Source organism: Thunnus thynnus, chromosome 3 (assembly GCF_963924715.1).
Source record: "Thunnus thynnus chromosome 3, fThuThy2.1, whole genome shotgun sequence".
Taxonomy (NCBI): Eukaryota; Metazoa; Chordata; class Actinopteri; order Scombriformes; family Scombridae; genus Thunnus; species Thunnus thynnus.
The window spans coordinates 25,514,040-25,540,617 of NC_089519.1; the positions used below are offsets into that span (position 1 = coordinate 25,514,040).

The 26,578-nt window shown below is 40.5% G+C and overlaps 1 protein-coding gene across 3 annotated transcripts in view; it reads right to left on the reverse strand.

The window, feature by feature from the left end:
• lrba (LPS-responsive vesicle trafficking, beach and anchor containing) overlaps positions 1-26,578 on the reverse strand; it is a 190,899-nt gene that overhangs the window by 29,276 nt on the left and 135,045 nt on the right. For all 3 annotated transcript variants that reach the window (XM_067584975.1, XM_067584976.1, XM_067584974.1), the window contains exons 40-46: positions 25,027-25,144; positions 24,717-24,819; positions 22,647-22,762; positions 22,343-22,455; positions 16,347-16,487; positions 14,427-14,546; positions 10,501-10,653 (exon numbers count right to left, since the gene is read on the reverse strand). In XM_067584975.1, the coding sequence (XP_067441076.1) occupies positions 10,501-10,653; positions 14,427-14,546; positions 16,347-16,487; positions 22,343-22,455; positions 22,647-22,762; positions 24,717-24,819; positions 25,027-25,144 (864 nt within the window). The remainder of the gene's footprint in view (positions 1-10,500; positions 10,654-14,426; positions 14,547-16,346; positions 16,488-22,342; positions 22,456-22,646; positions 22,763-24,716; positions 24,820-25,026; positions 25,145-26,578) is intronic.

Below are 26,578 nucleotides of genomic sequence, written 5' to 3' on the forward strand. Positions count from 1 at the left end.
AATATACATTAAGTACAGATATTTGGCCTGTACCAGTAACCCATTAACATTGTGCCAAGTGAGCAGGTGTGGAAAAGTCTTCTTCTGTAGTACCACACTGTGGAAATAGTGAAGCAGAAGGTTGGGCCAGATAGCAGATTCCTGAGGTGGGATCTGGTGCCACTTCAGGAGAGCCAGGCAAGATTATTGATGGGCCAATTAGCAGCCAGTGTGTGTGTCATCCCAATCCACAGGGGGACTCTCTGATAATTAATGAATAATTTAGCATTCCTTTATGTAAATGCTGATAGGGGGTAGAAGTCACTGGAATCCCACATTTCTATTGTTACGAATTTGACAAAGTACACCTTTGAAGCATAGGGGGTCCCCTTTGTTGTGTGCTGTGGCTTGTTTCCGATGGCAACAACAATTTGGAATATTCTCCAATGTAAGAAAATGTAATCATTTACCTTATTCAGATTTTTTTGCCCTTCAAAGCAACCAAGTATTCAAATGCATATCATTATGTTCTCTTTTTGAATCTTGTGTTTGTTTTTCTTGCCTGCCAATTTGCAGAGCAGTGATGTGAATTCCAATGAAAATATATCATAATGAACATGCCTTGCCTGTGTGTGAGTGTCAGATTACTTTAATTCTTTTCTTTTTGAAGCATCTGTTGCTGGAGTGTGAACTTTAAGCCTAAAAGAAAACCCCAAAGACTCAAAAAGAACGACAGTTTGACTAAATGTCTGTCAATGTGTTTGTCTTCACGGGGTGAGCTACCCTAGACTCAGGACTTAGGAGACATGTTATCCTTATTTGAGACATCAGACCTGGGACACCAAGTGATTGCAATTAACCAGCTGGTGGACATTAAACCATAATTTCTTTGAGTCCTGAGGAGCAAAACCGAGAACGTCTGATCTCAACTCACTGGCCAGTGTACCCAGCCTCATCTTGGAATGCTTTTTCTTCTTATAGACTTCTTGTAGTGATTATTTTCCTCTGCTTAAAAGTACAAGTTTCTACCCATGCTACAGGTCTGCCGTGCAGAGTTGCACTGGACCTATCAGTGAAGTCTCTGTGCCTCGTTGTGGTTTGCAGTTTGCTTTATGGTCTGGATTGAGCTGGATTTCACTTCTGCCTTAACGAGGTGACACTGAACGCTTTCCTCCTACCCTCGCTGGCCCTAAAAAACCCTTTTAAGGACTTATGGAGAGCTGTCTGTAAGGATGTTAAAATGTCACTTAACAAATCAATCCACTCATTTGCATGCCAACAGCGATGCGAACATACGTGCATGTGCATGCACATATGTCACTGATGGTGTGGGTGTGTAATCAAATGCACATGTTCTATGCAGAGTGTTGTCAGCGGCAGAATGTTTTCTTTTGTATCGATTACGGATGAATAAAGCAAACACTTGTCAGGTCTGTATATACTAAAAAGCCTGTTTAAGAACAAGCTGATCACAACATCCTGAAAACTCCATTTGGTATGTGTGATAGTGAAATATCTCGAATGGTGACATGGAAAAAATATGCTGCTAAACCGAAAGAAAACAGAAGAAATTAAGCAATTGAAAGTATCATCTGGGTGCACTTTGTTTGCACATATCTTATTCTTATTATGCATTTTGATTTGAAATCCAATCAAATCTTTCTGCTTCCAAGTACACCAAACAGTATCATCCTCAGTGGTAGCCAGGTTATTCTTCTTACTTTAATACAAGTTTATTATCTCTCTTGTTTCAACTCTTTATTCTTCCTCCAAGTTCAACAGCCGCCTTTCATTTTCCCTTCTACTTATTCTCTCACTCTTTAGTGCTACTCCACTTTTTCCCTCCTGCTCTTTCTTCCAGTCATCTGATCCTTTGGATCAACTCCTCTGGAGTTGCCTTGCCCTGAGGTTGACAAGCACTCTGATTAAAGGGCTTATTAGCTCGCTGTAAATGAGAAGCCGATTGTCATTTTGAAGCAGGCAGAGGAAGCCTGTAGCCAGCCAGGAGAGAGGGGGGCCCCCCAACATGGAAGAGGAAAGAGAAAAAAGCAACGGGTGACGTAAGGAATGAGAACCTTGGAGCAGCCGCGCAGCTAACAAACCATTTCCTTTATTCTCATATTCACACACACCAAAAGAACCCCAGATGGGTTGTGTGTGTTACTTCAGTGCCCCCCTCCTTCCTGCTCCACTAATTAGATAGGTCACAACTGTGAGAGTTCTGGCTATGGGTCAACGGAGGCACTCGCTGGCAAGTGGAACCTGAAACTCTAACCCCAACTCTCTCTCCTCCCATCGCTCTTATTATCCCTCGCCCACTTGAAAAGCAAGAATATCATGTTATGGGGTGAAAAGAAGCAGAATGAGCAGTGATTGGGAAAGTATCTCCCCAAAACAAACATGTCATGGTGGATTTGGTCTTAGTCAGACAAATGGCATAGTGTAGACTGCGACAGTGCACTAAGTGGTCCAATTTACAGCACAGACAATGGAGTAAACAATACTGATTGAGAAGTAAATGGGTGAAACAAATAGTGCTGACTCAAACTCAGAGTGAAATAATGCTGTGGCTGTTGCCTTCTTTTTTTTAAGTTTGTAGGTGATACATGATAATGACAAGCAGTATGATGTAGCAGAAAGGCTTATTATCTATAAATGTGGCAATCAAACCTGATTATAATGGGTTTAAATACAGAAAATTCTAATTTTTTTTTTTTTTTACAATAAAAAAGAAAACATTGCTACTATCACATAAATGCAATTTCACAACTGTCTACTATAATCTCAACAACTGCTAACAAGCACCTGTAGTGAATTTAACCATTTGTCCACCCACACGCAGAAAAGCTAACAAGCTAGCAAATGCATCACCAGTGCCATAAGACACACAGGATCAAGTGAGCAAGAGCTAAGTCAACAGTCAGAGCTGATTAAACACAGGACCAGTGAGGAGCGCTTCGGAGCGTGCTGAATGGAGGAATATTTGGATAGCTGTTAAGAGGAGCATTGTTGTCTCAGATGATTATAGAGTTGGCTGGAGGACTGGACCGTCTCTCCGCCTGTCTGAAGGTGTGGAGGCCTCTCAACGCAGAGTGGAGATGATTAGGATGAATGACTCAACTGATCAGCTTGAGTGTAGTTAGTCTTTGAGGAGAGGTTGTTAGGGTGTGTTGGGTTATGTGGAGCTGCAGCTTGTTAGTGTGTTTCTGTGTGTGTGTTCACATGTGCATGAAGAGAACAAAAGGAGAAAGGAAGTACGGCAGTAAATGTTTCCAAATATGATATTTAACGCATAAAATATAATATGTAGAATTCAGTTAATACACAGTACAGTGTTTATTTTAGTTAACATGATGCCTTGTATGGGAGAGCAATCTTTTAATATTATTGTTAATTGATTTTTGGAATAATATTGGGATTATATGATCTTACCATGTAATCATTCTACAAGTTATGTTGTCCTAATTCATAGTTAATGAGAGCTATAACTGAAAACTAACAAAATTAGTTTTTCTTTAACACATTTGGTAGAGTTTGGTCTCATGTAGTGGGACACAGTTCATTGTTTTGAACACCAGTTATTTTTTGAGATTTTGCATAGAAAAGACCATATTGTAATATATATCGTTGTCACAAAATATCTTCACTAAGATTGTGTAATGATTCAAACCATATCTCCCAACTGCTTGCAAAAAAATACAGAAAATAATTGTTGCTGTTCAAACGTAGGTGGACACATAAGCTTGGAATGGGGCAAAAGGGTAAAGACAACTGTTCTTTTAATAGAAGCCAAGATGACAACAAAAATGTCCTGGAGTTTGAGAGGCAACAAGAGACAAAGTACTGGAGTGAAGGAGTGTGAAAACAGCATAAAGCTCCAAAAAGCATCTCAGTAGACTTTGGCTCATGTAAAATGAGAGCGTGGAGGAGTGCAGGAAAAGGGAGAAGGACAACATTAGTGAGTGAGTATGTCAGCAGCAGTAGATCATCCCATTTCTCAGGCTCTCATCGGCCCCCTCCATTACGTCATTGAAGAGGAGGACGAAGAAGAGGAGGGGGAGGACAGGGAAAAAGGGGAGGTGGACAAGAAGGGGGGACAGCTCGTAAAACACTGAGCACACAGTAAACATGTCTGCCCTTACGCATGACAATACCCCTACAGTGAGCGCTGGCTGACATTAGCCAGATAACCCCCCCCACCCCGCCCCACGTGCTAGTTCCCATCCAACAACAAGGCTTTCAGTGGAGACACCAGGGGAATAGATTAGCGCTAGGCTAACATGGTAAACTGTGTTCTGTTACACGAGGCCACGCTGGGCTAGACGACGTTAAGATTTTCACTCACTCAGTCATTCACAAGTGCGTAAGTATATCTTAGCGGTTAGTGACTGGTCCTTGCAGTGGTTTACCTCAGCTCACACACGAATCCCTATGGGGTTCCTGTGAGAATAAGATGTGGAGGCTGGTGGGAATGATATTATGTGCGTCCCAGCGGGTGTCTGATCAGAGAGTGCGGTGCAGATGAGAGGTGAATGCAAACAGCCATGATCTTTGACTTGGTGTAGCTGGTGGTCCGAGCTGGGGAGCTATCATGTCTGGCTACTTGTCTTGTGGGAAAAAATGTGGGGACCCGCTTTCGTTTTCTGTGTCCCGCTCTCCCTCACAATTCACACGCACAGGCCCTAGACAATAACTACATACCATATGTTTTTATGTAGAGCACTGCCCATAACATTGAGTCTAGTAAATTATCTTATCAGATATAAATAAAATAGCATCCAAAATATCCCATTCCCCTGTCTTGATCATATACTGGTGGGATAATGGACTTGATGACATAGTTTATGTAAGTGTGAAGGGCTGTCAGCATATGAAACTGACGAACTTCAGAGTGGGACTTTCAAATGGGGTGATTGGGTGAGTATATGAGCTTTAAGGGGCTAAAGGTGATTTGGATCATATTAACATGACATTTGTCTGTTAGCGCTGAGCAGCCATGTACCTCTGTAGGCAAGATTACTGTGTGGTGACCACGACAACAGCTGTAAGATTGAGTGTGAGACTGAAAAAGATCACCATCCTATTTCACAGCAAAAATTATTAATATATATGAGAATTAATTCAAAGAAGGGAAAAGTGGAGAGTATTTGCACACTGGATTAGACTCCTACAACTATACTGGACTGAAAAAGGCAATGTTTCAACCCTACTTCAGGTTTAGATCAGGGAGAAAGCCAACATGGCAAAGGACAGGGTATACAATATTAAGTTTTAGGAGCCATAATCCAGTGTCATCTCTTTCTGTATCAATGAATTCAAAGGGACCAAGACCCATTGCTTACGGTTACATTTTAATTTTAAAACTGCATTGAGTAATTAGTGATGCCTAGGCGGCAGACACAACAAAAACAAACACTCAATCATAATCCTTTGCACTTGTGACATCCAGTGGACTAGAGACAAAAGGCTCACCATGGCCAGCTTCACTTGAATTATTGCTCCTCTGTAAAGAAGAGGTTTGACTGTGACTAAATGACTGACTGCCAACTTATTGTTCAGTAAAAATTGGTATATATCTTGATTTGGACAATTTACATTGGTTCCTTGTCAATGCACCCTTTTCAAATATTTCAAGGGAGGTATGTTAAACATGCAGCTCCAGTTGATGAAGAGAGAGGCGATGTCAGAGGCTTACCGCAGTTTGGGCAAACCTCAAAACTATTCTCGACACATAATGCACTGGATAACATAACATAATGGCAAAAAGGATTAGCTGTGGAAGAATCACACAAGTTACCTTGGTGTCTTATGTCCATTGAGCTGAGTTGTCCTGGGTACTTACAGTGAGAGTTTACCACATGTGGTGGTGACCTGTGGTCAACCCTCTCAGTATCAGCTTCTGATCTATCACTCAATTGGTTTTGCCCATTCAACGAGAGGAAAGTCTCTCTCTCTCCCTCAGTGAGGGCAGTTTAGCTGATGTCTCTGTCACTGCTTTGAGCGAGCAGATGCTTTATAAGGGGAAAAAGGCCAAAAGTAATGTGCTGCTCGTCTCTCCCGTGTGTGGTTTGCTGGTCTGTCAGCAGCACTACAAGAGCACAGATGACTGAAAGGAACCAAACGTGAACTATGGAGCAGCAAATGGGCTCTATAGAGTTCAAATGGATTAAACAGAAACTGTATCCCCTCTTTTGATGGAAAAACAGTTTTTTAAACTAGGTAGTCTTGGCTTCATTATAAATTAGATTTAGGAATAAAACAATACAGCTTAAAATGATACTAACATGACAGTTATTGACAACCATTTTGGTCACTTTCTGATCAAGAACCAATTTTGTTTGCATAAAAATATTTAATTCTTACTGTTCTATTTCAAGTGAATGAAAATATTAAAGGTGAATTTTGCATTCTTGTTTTTATAAAAATGTGGAAAATCAAAGATTCACTTTATAGTTTGAACTGTGTAATTTTACACCTTTTATTCTCTGTGTTTCAGCCTCTCATAATCTATTGCTCAACTCTGCCATTAGACTATTCACAGTAGGACATAGCAACCACAGCATGCTGTGGTTTAGGCTGCTCCATTTCAGTAGCTCCAGTGAAGCCTGGACACATGACAGCACAGGTAAACACTGGTGTACACATAAATACACACACAAACCTATGCAAGCTTACACACACACACACACACACAATCACCTGCTATCACACTAATGGTTAGCAGACCTGAGAAGTGAGATGCAGTCATATATAGTGGAATGTCAAAGAGGCTGACAGTGCCCAGAGACATGTAGTTATCTGCTGGAGGAGGGATCAAGTTCTTAACCTCTCCTTCGACCTCCTGGTAAAAACAACAAGCAGCCCCTGATCTCTGTGGCATGCCGCCTCCAGACCCCAGTGTCTCTTGCATGTATGTGTGTGTAGATGTGTGATGGACAAAATAAGGGAGTGTGCCTTTACCAGCAAGCATTTCAGTACACTGCAGGCAAGTTAGTGTAATGAAGGTGCATGCTTGTCTTAAGGTGCTTAGGTGCTTCATCTCCAACGAGTCAACTGTCTAAAATCCAACCATTCCTCAGCACGTCAAACCATGATTTTAAGCTGGAGCTTTCAAACCTCCAGCATTGTGTAAACCAGAAGTTAAACAAAAAAGTGCGTAGGCACACAGTTGCAGTTAATTTGTTGCCATGCAACACATTTTTTACTAAACATCAGTGATTAAGTATGACGCTTCCAACGGCAGAGCAATATAAACCAGGCTACAGTTTGATGTAATGTTTGATTCTTATGTTGGATTTTTAATTTTTTTTTTTATTACCAACCATGCAGCTCTCACTCACAACAACAAAAACAAGCTGCCGTTTTGCACAGCAGCACGATCCTTTACTGTGAGAGGCTTTTAATGGCCTTTCCAGATTGGACCCTAATTAGCTGTTAATCATCTAGGGCTCATAACCAGAGTGGAGACAGCAGGCGTGTGTGTATTTGTGAGCATGTGTGAGCATTTGCGTGTGTTTACGTGTTCTCTCCTGCTGTCTATCCTTGTGTTGTGAGGCCATTAGCAGCAGACAAGCTAAAGAGAGCCAAACAGCCCATTAACTCCTTCACTCTTCCTCTCTCCTCTCCACCATGCTCATCTCTCTCCCAACAGTACCACAGTTGCCAGCTGACACCCTCTAATGCCAGCTATCTGTCACGACCAGAGACCTGTCCACCCACACATCCCTCCCTCTACCTCGTCCTCGGCCCATTCTTTCCTTTATTCTTCCTGTCCACCCTCATTTACTCTGTCTCTCTGATCCTGTCTGTATATGTTCTGTAGTATTGTAGTACAGTCTCTTAAAATGGCAAAATTACACTTTAGATAAACTGTAATCATATACTGACAATGTGGGAAAGTTTAACTGACCTAAACTGGTATGACACATAATCCAAATGCTGTTTTTTTTTTTTGCATAAAAAATAAGATCCAGAAATGAATCAATCTGCCATGATGTCATGGAGAACCAATGTTGAAACTTACAGTGTGTGACTGTGTGGGCAGAAGCAGATATTCACAGTCCCTCTGTGACACCTCGGAAAGCCTGTGTGTGTTTTCCTGAGCTTGTTATATTTCTGTGCACCTACACCTGCCTGCATGCTGGATCAATATCTCAATTTGCACACAGTAGAGTAAGAAACTGCAGACTGAAATTCTGTCAGCCTGAAAGCAGTAACGAGCAGGTACCTGTGCATGTGTGAAGACCAATTGGATAAGTTCAAATTGCCTCTGCAGTGCTAAATTGGGCACAAAGGAAAGGACTGGAGGAAACTGAGGGAGCTGAGGTAGTTGAGACTGTGTTACTTTGACTTAGTGTATACTATAATATTATCCAAATTAGGTGTGTTTATAAAATGAGTATGTGTTATTTTAGTGTATTTTAAACAAAAATTATTCAGGGGAACAGCATTAAAGATGGAAATTACACCTACTGCAGTACAAAGTAAGACTGTAAGAAAAAATAACAAAACATGATAAAATGACTACAACTAACAATTATTTTCATTATCAATTAAATGTTGATTATTTTTTCAATGTTAGATTAATGATCTGAGATCCCAAGGCACTATCCTCAAAATGCTTGTTTTGTCTTACTAACAGTCCACAACACAAAGATGTTCAATTTAAATGATTCAATTTACGATATAAAACAGAAAAAGCAGCAAATCTTGAGAAGCTGTACAGAAAGTATGTTTGACAATTAACTAATTGTTTCAGCACTACATAATATCAGACACATATGCATATTTCTTTGTCAAATAATAGTAAAAAAAAAATCAACCAGTTTACCCTCTTTCCAGCACAAATTAACAAAAGGCTTCAGTAGCCTGACTGGGTACAACACTGCAAAACAGCACGCCACCACAACATGCTTCCCCCAGTATCCACCTTGGCCAAGACCATGCTGACAGCCAAAGAGAGAGAAGTGTGTGATTAATGATAGGGGCCGGGTCATATCAGCAGGCTGGTTAACGGACCCAACCACAAGACAACACAGGTCACAAAGCACACCCGGCCTCATCAACACCCATCACTACTGGGCACACATCACACAGAAAGTTACATCTGCTTTTACCTTTAAACATTTTAAGTGAAAGGGAATGTAACAGGGAGAGGATATTTTAAACATTTAAATCAGAAAAATACATGCTGCTTCCTATTATAACCTACACCCTGTTTATCCAATTGGCTGCAGGCTGCGAGATTGAGACCCATGGTCTAGATGCTGAGATGCTGGCAATATTTGTTTCTGGTCTTGGAGCCATTTGGATTTGCTGAAAAATCAATGAACAGCATTAAAACCTTATATTTTGCCCCTACAGCAAGAATCAAGACAAGGATAAATGGACTTACTGATCATATAGAACTAGAAAGATTCACTCGTCAAGGATGCCTCCTTTCACCTACCCTTTTTGCACTTTACATAGAAACTTTGGCACAAGAGAAGACTGTAATGTACAGGGAATTCTGGTCAATAACAGGCAACAAAAAATAGCATTGTTTGCTGATGATGCTTTGCTATAAGTGGATAATATATTTGTTGGAATAAGGAATGTGGCTGGTTGCTTTTACCACCTCATCCTCACTGCTTAAAATATAATTTACCTTCCTTCTGCTGAATGCTCTGCCAACCAAGGAAACATATACAAATTATGTAGTGTAGTATAAAGACCCTCTGTCCATAATCTATAATATATCATCTTTGTTATGTGGATGTTGTGGATATCATGATGCCTGGCAATAATATTGTTTTACTGTGTTGTTGTTTTTTTAAAATTAATAAAATCTAGGTGTTAAAAAAAAAGGATATACACAGAATATTTCTGCTCTAGGCTGAGCAGGCAGGAAGGGGAGATCAGAAACAGGATAGAGTATCATTTCTCTGCATACAAACACAGTTGCGCACACACATGCACTAGATGTGTGTGAAGAGAGAGAGAGAGAGGGAGAGGAATAGGTGGATAGGGATATGGGGTGAGGTGATGTTGGATTACTTTGCCAACACGGCAATCTGAGAGCTGGGGCATGTCGGAGGAGTGGGAGGCTCAGGTAACAGGAAGAACTGTGAGACGGTCAGGAAATATCACTGTCTCTTTGAATTGGCATTTCCTTCCAAGCTAGGAGGGGAAGAAAGCTCTGACAAGACTTCAGTTTGTCCGGGTCATGTGACAGATGAGGTAAAGACAGAAATGTGTGTATGGATGTGCCTCTTTAAGCATGTACAGCATGACAACACAAACACAATTAATAATAATTCAACACTCTATTGATGCCTGTAGTAACCTCTGTAAACTGGGAAGGATTTAGTGTATTACTTAAGGACATTTCAACAGGGATGTTGACCTGCTTTAACCTGGGTCATCCACATGAAGGCTGATCCCCTTTCTTATTACGTCTTTCTACTGCCAGACGTGGGCATAAATGCTAATTTGTGTGTGCCCGCATGCGTTATGGTTCTCTGTTCTGTTCGTGTGTCTTACCAGGCGGTTGATGCGTACAAACTCCTCTGGTGTCTTGGCCCAGGGTGGCAGCTCCACATCAGAGACGACAGTGCCGTCCTCCATCACTCCCAGGTTGTATGTGTTGGCATTGACAAACATCTCTGGGAGGTAGTAGAACTCTGGAATCAGCTCCTGCATGAGTACAACCCAAAGACATATTTAACCTTACACAAAGGTTAATTACAATGCTACAAATAGGAAGTGATATCCTCAACATTTTTTACCATCTGCAGCAGTTAAAGGAATAGTATGACATTTTGGGAAATATGCTTATTCACAATGAGCAGAGTTAGATGAGAAGATTGATACCACTCTCATATGTGTCTGTTAAAAATAAGGCTACAGCAAGCAGCCTATTGGCTTAGCTTAGCACAAAGACTGGAAACAGGGGAAAACACACACAATCCGCCTCCCAGAACCTCTAAAGTTCACCAATTAACACATTAAACTATATATTAATCCATACAAAAATTGAAGTGTAAAAACATTAAATCACCATTTTATGGATGTTTATATGCTGGAGTCTCCTGGAGTCTCCGTTGATTGCCTGGCAACTGCTCAGAGCCAAAAAATAGTCTAGCCCCTAAACGCTATAAAATGGTGAATTTTGGACATTTTTGCACTTTGGTTTTTGTATGAATTAAACAAATGAGATACAACAAATTAATTAGTGAGCTTTAGAGGTGCTGGCAGGTGGATTTGGTTAGTATTGATACAGAAACATGCAAACTGTTTCCCCCCATTTCCAGTCTTTGTGCTAAGCTAACAGGATGCTGGCTGTAGCTTCATATGTAACTGACATATGTGAGTGGTATCAATCTTCTCATCTAAAACTCTCCACCAAAAACGAATAAGCGTATTTCCCCAAATGTCAAATTTTAAGATTAACTACATAATTGACATAGAGTGCTTTTGGGTAAGATAATAATGCTGAATGAATGCAGCTAAAATGACTGTGACATAACAGAGGGCTTGGAAAATCAACAACCAGCCCTAGCAAAGGGGACAGATTTTGAAAGATGTGAATGGTAGATCTGAATTATTCTTAAGGAAAGCTGAACAACAAGAAGATGTAAAAGAAGAGAGAGAGAGAGAGAGAGAAGGGCTATTCTTGTTTAAATCCAGTTAGAAATTGATTTAGAGATTGCTTTGCGTGCATCTCTTACAACAGTCAAACGGTGGTGTTTTCTAAATTGTACAATTATTCATGGAAATTACAACTCTGGCTGCTTGTCTGCTGCTTACGTCTGTGCTTGGCCACTATAGAAGATGTCAAAAACATTTTGAGCATGATCTCGGCTGTGGTTTTTCACTGTTCAGATTTACTCATTGTCTTTGTTTGTATCAAATCAACAGAAAGAGTTTTTTTTGTTGTTTTTTAGCTTTTTCTTCCTCTTCCACACAACGAAGAAAAATGAAATAGTCAGCCAAATTCTTTCCTAACTATGATGATTTTATTTGGCTGTCTCAAACAACACAAAGTATTTTCAAACTGCAGGATTGTGTAGAGAAATCTAGTTATGACAGGAGATGTAACTCTATATGTTTAGCCATTTATCATTCTTAACAAAGCAGAACTTGCCATAATGAGTGTAAACATTAAGACAGAGTTTGAGCTTAAAAATATGTAGATAAACCCATACTGCCCCCCAGGTGTCACCAATTACAAGACACCAGGATGAACCAGGCATTTCAATTCTTGGCTGCTTCATGTAAATAATAAAAGGAATGTAGAGCATGAAATGTATATTGTGTTGTAAACTGTTGACATTAAACTTGATAGTATACTATACTTTCCCATTGTCTAGACATGTACTTTATAACACAAAGCACAGGGTCATTCTTATACTGCAATAGGGGACATTTGAACATAAATATATGCAAGAGTTGTATGTGTTAATATAGTAATTTCAGCCCAGTACAACTCTAATATTTAGCAGGATTTCCTGGTATGATTTCATGGTATGATTAGCAATACAGTTTTTAACACACGGACCAAATGACAGTAATTTTTGTTGTGATCCGTTGGTAGCCGGGCTGTCTGTGAATAAAGCTTGTGTGATTACAAGTGCTGACTGCTCCTCTTGAAAAGGACAGACAGATACAAGCATGTTGACAGTCTGACATCAGAGATCAACCGCCGCAAACACCAAGCTGACTTGTGCAAGTCTGTCAGGCCAGAAGCATTAAAGACAGCATGGCATGCAAATATTCTGTGATAGAAGCTGAGCCGGAGTAGCAAGTTTAAGGTTTTTACAAGTGTTTATAACATTATAATGAAATGGTCATATGCAACATGATCTCTAACAAATACACTCAAATACTAATACCACTTGTGTAAGATTAGCTGCACAACACAGCTACCTCTCATCAATGGGGTGAAAACATCCAATCACATGAGCAAGCAAACACACAGGTTTAAAACAACACAGCACTTCCTCACTTCTAAAATCTCTTCACCCCACAAAACCTGACCTAAAACTAAAGGTCAGCCTCTTAACGAGCCTTCTAGCTCACCCAGGTTCACTGGCTGCAGCCTCCTGTAAATTTGAGCAGGAGGTGGCAGGCTGTATGCATGCACACACACACACACACACCAACAAAACCTTGAGGGCTTTGCTCCCCAACACTCAAGCCTACCTTGGATGGACCATTATGTGCAGTGGCCCCTTTGCTCTGGCCTGGTCAGAGGCCAGCCCCTCTGATCCCCAATCCTGTCCTGTCATGGGTCACTGGAAAGGGCTCTGGCCCCTGGGCTCTCTGCTACACTTCCACTGTTGCTACCTCTAACCTCTCTTCCCTTCTCTCTCCCCCTCTGATGCCTTTGGGCTAAGGCTAGGGGTCAGGGGATTGGGGACTCCAGGTCATGCTAGCGTCACCCAGGCTAGAGACACATTGAATCTGGGTGTTGTAACCTATTATCACCTCTTCTTTAACAGTGGGGTATGAAAACACTGGGGCTTTTTGCCCTCTGGCAGGGACAGAGGATTGCTATCAATAGCTCCACTGCTAAAGCTAAATGGTGTACTTAGCATACTAAATTGATACATCTCGTCCCTAATTCCTCCTTTGCCTAAAACATGAATGTGTGCGTCCAAGTGGATAAAGTCGACGGACTTGCATTCAGAATATGCTAAAAATTCAAACTGAACATGGAAACAAAGTGATGTGGTCCAGATTTCCCCTTTGTTTTGATCTGAGGTTGAGCTCTCACAGTTTGATCCACATTGACGGGTCTAGACTGAGAGAGCAAACGAGGGCTCTTGTTGGGCTTTCGCAATCAAGCATTGGCCAGCTACGCAGTAACACAATCCATATGTTTTATCGGCGGGATGCAAGGGGGTGGTGAACGCAATCAAGCGTCAAAACCCCCAACACCACCACTGTTCCCCCATCCAGTGACCCAGTGCCAGGAGACCAAGCAAAACTCTGCTTTGACATAGAATGTCTGACTGTAGTCGTAAATGTTTTAGGAGAGCAGTTAAAGTGTGCACTGGGGGTTCGAAGGCCCTCAGTATGAGAATGACCTGTGCTGTTTCAGGGCAGATCCAACAGCTCAGCAGAGTTTGGGGGCCCAATGGGCAGGGATTCAAGTCCAGGTTATAGCTGGCTGAATCTGAGACAGACGGCTGGGACAGATGAGGATTAGTCTTACGCTTTGATCAGAAGAGCAGGAAGCTTTCATTGCAAAGGGACAATGATTGGTAGTGACTGGACATTACTCTTTTGAAACCTTTTCTTCTTTGTCTGCAAAGATGCTGGATAGGGATTTATTCTGCAGTGCTCAGTCCTTTATCTCTTCCAACTTCAACTTTGTTACAAGTCCACCATTTCAAAAGGAAAGAAGGCAACTTTTTGGAAAGTGTTTTATGTTATGTGTGTGCATGTATCAGTGTGTACAGTACCTTAACATCCGATGTGTCTCTCTGGCAGTTTCTCCAGGCCCGGGACACTGAAGAGAAGGTGCGGTCAGCATGGTCAAACTTCCCTCCTTGGAAGTTAAGGAAGAACGTTGTGAAGGGCTCCTGTGAATTACAAAAAGAGGCTCTGAATTGGAGCTCAGGATTCTGCTACAGTAATTGGCAACATCTATTGTGAAAACTAAAATACAATCCTTTGTGGTGCAATAAAAACATATAATAAAAGTCTTTCACTGTGTCCTAAATCCATACTGCATACTAATTCTCTACATTATATACTACATATCACAGAATACTGTTTTTGCAGTTAATTTACAACAAATGTTGCGTACTACATATCTCATCCTAAATGTAAATGACAAAAACCTTCATCATCTTCATATTATCTACAACATTAAAACAACTGGCAAACGTGAGGAGCTGCTGCTTAGTCTTATGCCGATTTTTTCCAGCTGTTCCCTTATCCATTTTTTTCTTCTTTTTATGAGATTCCAGCAGGCTGTATGCTACAAGGCGTATAATGCTGCCCTCTACACGTGCTGTTTTCCCCCATCCACACTCAAAAATCTACTATATTTAGTATGCATACTGCCTGGTTTGAGTATACCAAATTTTGTTTTAGTTTTCCTGTGAACACACTACATACTTAAAACCTGCTTAGGATGAGTGTGTAGTCTGGATTTAATTTATTTACTCAGTGTAGCAAAAATTTACTCTTTTTTACAGCCCCCATAACAAATTGGAGTAGCAAAATGAACAAGTGAAATAACAATAATCCCAGTGAGCTACTAAAGCCAATAAACCTGTGTTCCTGATGCATTTCTAATCATGTATAATCTTGTTAGGACAGATCAATAGTCTCTCTCATGCAACAGCCCCCTAGTGACATAGACACAATATACTGGGCCACAGCTACAGACTAATACTGTAGATGGCAAATTAAGTTCAGCCTGAAATGACGTAATCCTCATTTGTAACAAAAGTGTTAGAAGTTATACAACAAGGGATTAAGTGTTCTGTAAAAAGTCACAAACAACAAAACACACAAAAATTGTTCACAGTTATTTCACAAACAGTTTTCATTTAATCTCTGTTAAGTTTGATCTTTGAGTAAGGGTTTCTGGTAAAGTGGCTTTAGAGTAAGCTGCCTAATGATGTGCAGGGATCAATGAGGTAATTCTACTGGGAGTCACTGAGACAGTGAGCTACTGGGACAATAACAGCAGAAAACTGCACGTTGGAGAAACTTAGTAACCTCCTTCTCCCTTGAGTGCAGTATGGAAAGATTGATGGCATCCATTCAACAAAGGTACCAAAAGAGAGCACTCCAGTACACAACGAACACTACATATGCTGTTCAAAAACAAATCAGAGCTCATACAATGCCTGTTATTTCTGAAAAAAATTAAAAAAAATAAGATTTTACTGAAAGTGAACATTTATTTTCATGGCAGACACACTGAATTGCATTGTTTTTGTTGTTCATCTATTCATATATGGCAACAATATACAATATCATGAATCAATACAACAATAAATGAGCAACAATATGCATGTGATGCAATATTTAGCATATAAATACTCTCAATTTGATATAAACAAATTTGTTTCTATGACGCAGAGGCCTAATTAAGAATGAATGAATGACAATATGGAACTACAAAAGGGAATATGACTTAAAAATTACATTAAAATTATTTGACAAATATCTTGGATATGCATATTACTGCGCATAACTATACTTTTAACACTCAGTGGAAGCGAGGCCTTTACACAACCAGTGTCGCTTGTTAGCAATGCTATCTATCAGTGCAGGAGCCAACAACTAAGAATGCTGCAAATTATATATTTTTTTATAACCAGCAAATTTTAAATTACGCACTTTCCTATATACATTGCACTTACGATACGCAGTAGCCACATCAGCGTGAAGCTGGAGGTGGAATAGTGGGTGCCATAGTGGAACTTCGGCACCTGATCATCCTCCCAGGATTCATATCGGTCAGAAAAGAATGCTGCCCTCTTGGGGTTCAGAGCACCGATGGGCTGTGGAGAAAATTGGACATAAAACATATTTGAAAATAAACTAAAGTTGAAAAATAACCTGCAACTTCTGTTAACTACCGGTTGACATGATAGCAGAGATGAAGACGAGAAATAACAAACACATGACGGCAAAGGGAAGAGGCAGTACTGAATTTTACAGTGAATACATTCTGTGACCATGATTTGCAGCATAACCGTTCCAAAGAAAATGAAGCTAGTAACCTTTGTGCAATCTCAAATGAATATTAGATGATGTTTCCCTTCAGAGATCAATCCTTTCCCACAGAGTGCTTTTTAGAGGCTGTGAAACAGAGCCCCTGCAGCTGTAGTCTGTCAGAGAAAACTAATGTGCTTCAATGAAAGAGAGCCTACTAGGAATATCAATAGCAAGGCTGTTGGTTCCTTTAATTTATACTTTTATTAATCTGTAACTAATACACTGGTTACCAGCCCTATTTGTAGTCTAGAAAAATGGTTAAGTTGCATTAATTTTCCATTGCTCTTCAAAAACCAATAAGCTTGTGCTGCCCGGCTATTATTTAAATACTCATTTATAGAAATCACTTTCAGGCTGGTTCAATTTTTATTAGTCTTCCGTTGGCTGTGCCTCATTCTCTCAAACCCCCCTTAATCTATCTCCCTCATACACACACACACACACACACACACACACACACACACACACACACACACACACACACACAGACCAGATCAATGGTAATGGAATGATGGCCTTTTGAGGATGAGGGTCTAGTAGGGCGTGGATCAATTGAATCTCTTTCATATCATAGGGTGCCTGTCACAGCAAGACTCATCGAGCCCCAGGCTTTGATATTGATCTGCACTATGGCTACTGTTTTGTGTTGGTGTAATAGGGCATTCTCATGTGCATGTATTTGTGTGTACAGGACCAGATGCACACACAGTGTTTGTGCAGAATCGGTTGCTTTTTCTGAATAGTGTGTGTGTGTGTGTGTTTTGAGTTATTTTGTAAATAGTGTTCCTGAGTGTGTGCGGATTTGCACAGTGAAATGTGTAGTGCCTCGTGTCACAACACTGTGCAGCTCTGTGTTGACAGTGATACACTGTGGGCTTCCTCAGGGCCACTGGGGGTGGGTGGGTACACACAGTGAATTATACATCACACCCATTGGTCTGATTTATAGCCCTAATAACAGTCGACTCATTAAAAAAGAAAAGGGTGAGGAGGCATATAAAATAAAAAAAAAAAGACTGAAAGTGCCACAGTGACAGAGAGAGAGAGAGAATTGTGTGTGAGTGCATGTGGGGGCTGTTGGTTTGCGCGAGCCCGACATTGTTTACTGCTGTAAATTACCGAGGGGCTAGCGCTCTCAGCTTACAGTAGCTACAACAGAGCGGCGGTGACGGCGCCGTACATCAGAGCAGAGCACCCGGCAGTGTGCTGATGGAACGCCTACTGCCGCCCCACTGCAGATTGGCCTAATATGTCATGCCAAAGAATAGCGCTCTGATGAGCACTCAGATAAATGAACCAATCTTGTAGTTTTAATTAGACTAGAGAGTTAGCTACAGAACAAAATTGTGCTGGTGCTTTGAGGAAAGGAAGCATCTGCAAATTAATCTTGGATTAGTCTTAATAAGTTCTTTATCAAGAGTGGAGACAGAGATGGTGTTACACAGTCATTTTAAAGTTACTGTGATGAAAAATTCAGAAGAAATAGTTAAAGTAACTAAAGCCAATTTGCAGGTAATAACATTTGTAGAAGAGTACAGGATGTCCCTTAACACATCGACAGGTATTGTACACATGGTTTATGATCGTATTCGTGTTTAAAACAGTGTATTTGTAATAGAGTATTATGACATTTCAATGTCAAAACACTGGAAACATGCATTAACGCATGCTGTATGTAGAGAATTTAAAAAGGAAATATTAGTACCATAATGCCAAAACATCAGGAACTGACAGCGTGTCACAGAAACATTAAACTGATCATTTGGATTGTCAATAATACTGCCAGATGCCAACCTAGCTGAAATGTGCTCCATAGTAAATTTGCTCAGTAAGTTACCTCTGTTCCATCTCTGATTACTTTGAGAGCACAAATATTTTAAAAAGAAATGTGTATGTATACCCAGAGAAATACAGTGCCATAAGGGGAAACAAGGATCTTCCTGACAACTATTATAAGAACATTATCCAGTGCTACTTTGCTTTTAAAACAATAATGGGTCACCGGTGATGAAGTATAATGGCTTACTGACTATTTGAGCATCACTAGGGCTTTGAGTCATAAATCTAAAGAGCCTTTTGAAAGGAGTGTTTATGTATAATGTCCTATTTAAACAGTGAAAATGGTGTGGAGGGCCTGGGGGATAAACATATGGGGCGCGTATGGTGAAATCAATACACCATTAGCTGATCTGGCTGTGAGTAGTAGGTTATAGCACAAAGGTACAGGGAACGCTCAATAAATCCTCACTATTTCTGTTGCCATGTAAATGCAGACTACCTAATCTATGGTTAGAAGGGTTAGCAGTTCTTTTAATTGTTTGTTTAGCTTCATTAAAGTCTGAGCATACTTTTGCATTATGTGGAACTATATGACCCAACTGACCAATTATATTCATCCTACAGCTATATACTGTATATACAGGACAAGTGTATTTTTGTGGGGAAATGTGTGACAGTGTATAGGACGTGTATAATAAATGTAGGAGGAATTTAAAAAAAAAAACAGGGGAGATTTTCAACACATGCAGTCAGTTCTAGTGTGTGCTTATCGTGACTACAATGTTATCTCGGGGGTCGGCGTTTGATGTCAGGTTGAGGTTAGAGTTTATGATAAGAAAGTCCCTGGGGTCACAATGGCTCTGGCAGAAGGGAACATAAATTCTGTGTGGCCTCTGCTGTGCTGGGGATGATGACACTGTGTGACACACACACGTTCATGGCAATTGGGCTCCTCAGTGTCACTGGAGGCTTCTCAGATGACCTGTTTCTACAAGAGACAACCACCAACGTGACATAAGAGGGGGATAAGAGAGACGTGGAGGGTGAGAAAGAGGAGGGAGAGGAGAGAGAAAGAGTGAGAGACAAACAGAGGGAGACAGAAAACTGAAATAATGAACAAAGCAGAGGAAAATAAACCGAGCAAGGTGGTGATGATGCAGGCATAGACATACAACGCTGAACTAACCGTGAAGGTCAGGAAACATTAAGATGCAAAGAAAAGAAAGACAGCACAGGAAGCGACTGCGGGTGCAGAATTGACGGGGTGGGGGTTGATTTGGAGGGCTGCACAGCGCTGCGTGGCCTTTTCCAGACACTGCAGTCTGCCACGGTCCAGTGGTCATACACTGATATCACACGCGTGTCAACAACATGAATAAAACAGATGTAATAAAGATTGCCCCCCCTCACTCCCCCCTTTCTGGTGCTAGTCAATTCTCCGAGGAGAATGAAGCACAGGGACGGCAAATGATGTTGTTCTTCTTCCCTTACACTCTCTCCTCCTCTTACTTTTGCTCTCTGATTGTCTTTCTGTTTCTCCTCCTTTCACCCATCTCCCCTTCATTCAGTTGAGTCCCTGGGGCTGCGAGGCTTGACTGAGCACAGAGGCTGAGCTGTCCAAACTCCATGGCAGTGCAAAGAAGAGCGGGAGGCAGAAATAAGCTAAGAAACTGAAGGAGGGCTGCATGCTTGTGTATATGTGTGTTTGTGTGAGTCTGTGTGTGTTGGCGAGGCAAGTACAACTGTCACATTTCAGCCTACTGGGCAACATGAAGCCAGATAAACAGAAATATTATGCAGCCTCATACAGTGCAGAAAGCTACACTGGGAGGGATAAAAACAGAGGATAGAGACACAGAGGAGCGGATCAAAAGTGAAAGCAGGACTGGGAAGAACCTAAGGGACAAGGTGTTGACTGCTGGGGTGTTTGAATCTGTATGACAAGGCAGTGTGAAAGAATGGAAGTGTGAGTGGATGGTTCATGTGTGTTTCAAAACCATGGTATTTGTGCAGGGCTTTTTTATTTTAGGTATATTGTACAGATGATATTTTTCCACCCTCTTTATTTTTACAGTTACATGCATTTCAATGTTTGCCTACAGGGTTGGTCGCCAGAATTTAAACACTCAAATCTTGGGTGAAAAAAAAAAATATTATAAGGGAATCACAGCTATCAGTGGAAAAAAAATGGCTACCTCATGTTAGCTGTGTTGCACCATTCCATTACACTGCCAAATGAAAAGCAATGCCAACAGGGCTTTACTCTTCGTATTTATTTTGCTATGTGCCAGTGCACGACCCTCCAACAGTCACTATTTCACCAAATGTCTAGCCTCACCAATTTTGTGAGGCTTCAACAATTAATTTCACCATACCTCTTTCTAGTGTGACTGGGTACTAAAGCAATGTTCACATCAACAATAGCAATGCATCAAAAAACGCAGCCCTCTCATTTACTTGAATATGAACACAGCACATAGGGGGCTCCAGAAAAAAAAAAAAAACACACACACAAAGTTGAACATGGCTCAACTTTTTCCAAAATGCAATGCAACATCATCAGGAAATCTACCATATTTGACAGTTGGTCAATCAAATACATGCAACACTCCTACATTCCTATTACAATATAAAGCTACTGCTCACCTCACATTCGTCGTGACGAAAGTGCAAAAAGCCTTAAAACCTTTGGATCAATTACTCAAACTGGACACTGTCGAACTATTATATGTTCCATTTTGTCTCACAAGCTGAGCACCTCTCAATTCTACCTATCCCTCATCCTGCATGAAAATGGGCCCCAGGACCTGAACAAATGCCCTCAAGTGTAACTCTAAAATGCATTTCCTCCGATGTATCCCCCGTCCATTAACACATACCTTTTTTGTTTCCATGGCTGATTTATTCAGTCATTTTGGTTCCAGCAACTACACAGTCGCTCAATCATCTCACTCTAAAACTAATCCTCCGTCCTCCCACCACTGGACACCATTACACACAACTGATGTTCTGTCCAACTACAGGAGCTGGTGAGCTTAGGAGTATGTTTTTTCTTCATGCGAGTAAATAATTGCATGTCTACTTACAATATGGGGGAGAATCTTTTAAGCAGTTGCAGCAACAAGAGTGTGTTTATTTATGTGTGAGGGGGCATCATAGGGCAGGTTTCATTGTTTTAAGCCCAATCACTTGATGCCTGGAGCTACCAGGGAGTATTACTTCACTTCCTGGAGTGTTGCGGAAGGTCAAACTTGAAAGAATTCAATTATGAAGTTTGAATTATGGCCAGAAAACGATAGCTAAACCAGAAAATGGGAGTCATGAAAGGTTTAAATCTGCTTTAACTGCAGAAGGGCAAGACTGCCTGAACGGACAAAAGACAACCAATCATACAGATTATCTATGATGTATGTCACTTGCAATTTTGGAAAATCTGTCACAGTATTTCCCCAATTTCATATATTTGCAAATAGATTAAACTGTTCAAACCACTGGATTCAAATTCAATCAGGATAGATATGTTTTAAAAAAAAAAAAGGGAAAAATATGTTAATTAAAAAATCGAGCTGATACTAATTGCTTTTAAATGCGATGAGAAGGACAGTGCTACTCCTGAGAAAAGATAGTAATCAGCCACCAGTGATTAAAGAGCTGGTTCACTAAACTATGATCAATGGCAATTACACGGCCACTAAATGGACTTAAAGAACCCCACACACACCCACACACACACACACACACACACACCCACACACACACACACACACCAAATATTTCCTGTATCTGAACTGCCCTCCATCTCTTTGGAATTACAAAAAAAGACTAAAGCGGAGGAGAGGATCCAACTTGAATGTCTTACCTTTGACAGATCTCTGAAGTTGCTAGGCAGAGTGAGGTCAAGTTCCTCTGAGTCATAGTTGGTGATAACCCAGGGGAAGACCGGGTACTGGTTTAGATCATTAAAGGTTCGACCTTGTGGAAGGAAAGAAAGTAAAAAAAAAAAAAACATTATATAAAAAAGATTATATAAATAATTGTACAAAGGACTGAAAGTACAAGTTCAAAATGATTGCTAAAAAAAGTTGTATTTGTGTATGTTTCTATTGCCAGTACTGAGCCTCCATCTGTAATAACACCACACAGGTGTTCGGTGGTGTCCTCACCAGAGATGGTGTTGAGAAAGATGAGGTACTCAAAGTTGGAAATCTCACGACGTTGCCAGCGCTGGGTCATGTTGGATGCCTTGAATAGCTGCTTTGGTGTGGCCAGAGATATACGTCTACAGGGACAAACACAGAGAGACGACATTACAACAACTGTAGTCATTGTTTTCTCTCATAGTGGTCACATAGTCCTTGCCCTTTGGACAAATAGTGCCGAGCAGTACAAAGACAAAGTCAGTCACATCAGGAGAACAGCACCTAGCAGGATGAAAAAAGCCTTAGGCAAATAAGGCTTAGACAAATATGCAGTAAATTTGGATGAACACACATATTTGCGTGCATGTGCATACACACATACGTGGCCTTCAGCGTGATGCAGTAGGACAAAAACAAATGACCCCCAATCCAATTAAAACAAAGGAAAATGATGGAATTAATCACTGTCAGGGTGTGATTATAGTCATTAGTCCTCTCAAAAGTGAAAATACGACTTTCCAACTATGAGTGTACCACAAGACCCACTATTTTCTACTGTCATCAAGCAATAATATGCATTAACATAGTGTCTTTGTAGGTTTCTGTATTTTTATATCTCCTGTAGAACACATCATAATTAAATGTGTTAATTTAGAAAGGAGAAAAGACAGATGGTGCTCGATATTGGCAAAATGTTTTAAAAGCAGGAGCATTATATCAAATTATGATGATAATATTAATGGATAATGAAGTGTGATTGTGTAATTATCGTTGTAGCACCCCGAACATGAAATAATTTGTGCTGTGCTGGCTGTATGAGATGGCGTGCATGCACTGCACTGCCCTGTGCAGCTGTCCTCAGGTCAACGAGGCAAGGTGTTCCTGGCCTGCAAACTAGCCTGATTAATGAGCCCAACACAACCACACACACACATTCTCTCACCCCAAACCTGTGTTTGTGCTATATACACACACACTCTCCTACAGCCACAATGACTCATTACTGGATGTACTTTCTTACTCAGACTGATTGCACAGCCTTCAGCGTTACACTATTTACATGTAGTACTTTGTTCTTAATATTGAGAAAACATCTGTAGACTCTGAATCTTCCTGTCAAACAAATATTCACAAATCCCACCACAATGAAACTGTCATCGCTCAGATTAATAAAGACAAAAAAATTCACAATATGCAGGATGAAACCTGGCTGCAAAATGTATACTTGTCCATAACTGTCATGTCTTTGAATTTTTAATTGTATTCCTTTTTTTTTTAAACTGTATTTTAATTCATTAGAAATATTAACTGATAATTATAATTAATCTAACTTACAGGAACCTGCAGTCACTATGTTTACAATTTGGACTATTAAGCTAATTTATGCAAGATTTGTATTGTTATTATTATTATTGTTATTATTATCTTTATCATCCAGTGTTTTTTCCCGAAACACTGGGAAAATATTACACCTTTACCACTGTATATGTCAAACCAAACACCATATCACATAATAAAAATATGTCATAAAAGTACCCTTAGATTTCCTGGGCAACACTTTCACTTTTCTTGATTTCTACAAGACCTTACATAGGGAACGTATACGCCAGCATCTGTGTTGGCCTTGGCTCTAGCGCTGCCTGGACACAGAGCATGATGTGAGTGAAGGCAGGGAAGGGGAGGAGGTGGGCCCTGCAGGCTTTCAAGCAACTATTTGCTCCACACTGATGGAAATAAATAAATAAACTGGACTATGTTTGTGTGAAGCCAATTATGCTGCTGAGGTGAGGAAAGAGTGGGAGGGATGGACAAATCAGTGACCAACCTCTTTGTACATTTGGCAGTAAGAAAGGGAGGGAGGAAATCTAGTTTGGGGTTTTAGTATGTAATTAACAACAACGTGAACACTGTCTAATCCAATTTCACTCCCTCTGACCCCCTTTGGTCTTTCCATAACTTCAATATTCGGATGCAAGAGTGGTGATGTACGAGTTGTAAACAGGTCTACAGGGAATTATGAGAAGCACCCAACAAATATTTGAGTACCTCATGAAAGAGTGATTGTATATGTCTGTGTGTCACTTTGTGTCTAACCTGGTCTGTGGAAGGCCGAAGTTGGTGCCCACCCCAACACGAGGAAGACTGTGGACCACCTTCTTGACCGTGGCTGCGTCTGGGAAGTTGAACATGACTGCCGCTGTAGGTGGCACAGGAAATAGTCCAGTTATATCAAGAATTATCTTCTGTATATGACATCAAATCACCACATTGCCATTAAACAAATCTTGATGTTTCCAGTATTAAGCTGCAATATGAAAGGAACCAAGAAACTTTATACGCATATCAGTCAGGGTTACAATAAGGTAAAATGTTTACACATGGGTAATTTTGGGTGCTGTCTTACTTCTGTTTGCCATGAAGATTTCCAGAGCGGTATTCTGCAGTAAGTAGCGCCTTGAAAAGACAGCCCGAATCTCTGTGAACAGCCATTTTCCATGAAGACCTTCTGTATAGGCTAAAATCTGGAAGACACGACAGAGAAACAGACCAAAGTGGAGGGAAGGGGTTAGATTCAAATGGAATAACAAAAAAAAAGGAGTAAAGGAAGAAAATTTTAAAAAGGAAAGAAGCCAGGGAAGGACAGACAAGATCAGGGAAGAGAGAGAAGGAGGGGAAGAAGAGCAGAAAGGCCAGGTTAGTTCATTTTTCACACAGCGCTGGCATGAAGGCCTGAACAGCACGATTAATGTCTTATATTGATCAGCCTCAATGAAAAAGAGATTCCTTTAGCAAGAAAATGGGCACTATTCAGCTGGAGGGAGTGATGGAAATGTTTAGTTCACTAAAAGATAATCCATATTACAGCACACAAGTGACTAGGAATATCAGAAAATTACAATATATAGAAGCAACAATAAAAAATACTGTGTTGATGTGACAAAGATGAGGTTAAGAGCCTATTTTATGCTGATTAGACTATTTTTTGTATTTCCATGATGGTAACTGACACAAGGGGTTAAACAATATTATGTTAGCTAGCTCCACATTTAAAAATGCTTCGATGGACTGAGCTTAATCTGTCCCCATGGAGATTGCGGTTGCTGTCAGAGTAACTTGTTCTGATGGCTGTCACAGTGCCTGACAGAGCCAGATGCTTGGCCCTGCCCCTGTGATTTGTACTCCTACTAATCCGGCATTTAGATGTGCTACTATCCTACTTAGCACTGCTTCGTTAACTAGGCTTTTGTTTCACCCTCTGCTTTTAGCTTCAAAGGTGTCTGCTGACAGGGGGCGAACAGGGATATAGTAGAAAGGTAAAAGGGACACTTTAGGTTTTCACAGTATGGTTCAGAGACTGTATTATTAATCAAAAATATTCAAATGTGAGCTAGCAAGCTAGGTCTAGTGTTACGTTAAAGGAGCTCATTAAAGGCAGGGGACAGCAGAGGGGACCAGCTGAGGCCTTTAGCGGAGGACAGCCTCTCCCTCGCTCTCTCTCTGAGGAATAAGACCTGCCTGCATCACAGACTCACTTCAAAGTCTCTGGAGTTCAATTAAATGTGGATTTGTGGCTTGGAGAGGCTGACTGGGGCTGCATCCGGCAGTCTACTATCTTCCTTAACAGTCACCGTCAGCATGTAGCCAACCTTATCATGAAGATGGTGCAGCACTTACAAGAGCAAACAACACAATTTTTTAAAGCATACCGAAATATTTGCAAGATGTGGAAATATCCTTAAGCAAAGATGTAATTTCAGATATACTGATAAATATATTTACAAAACTGTAAATGACACAATGCAAGTAACGGTGTTAAAAAAAATAATGCTGGACCCATCATGACAAAAAAATGACTCATCAAAACAAAGTAAATGAAAAGTTAATCATTTTAAAAACCAGAAGAAAATAGATTGGTGGCAAAGAAAATGCTAGTATCTTGATTTCTTATGAATGTA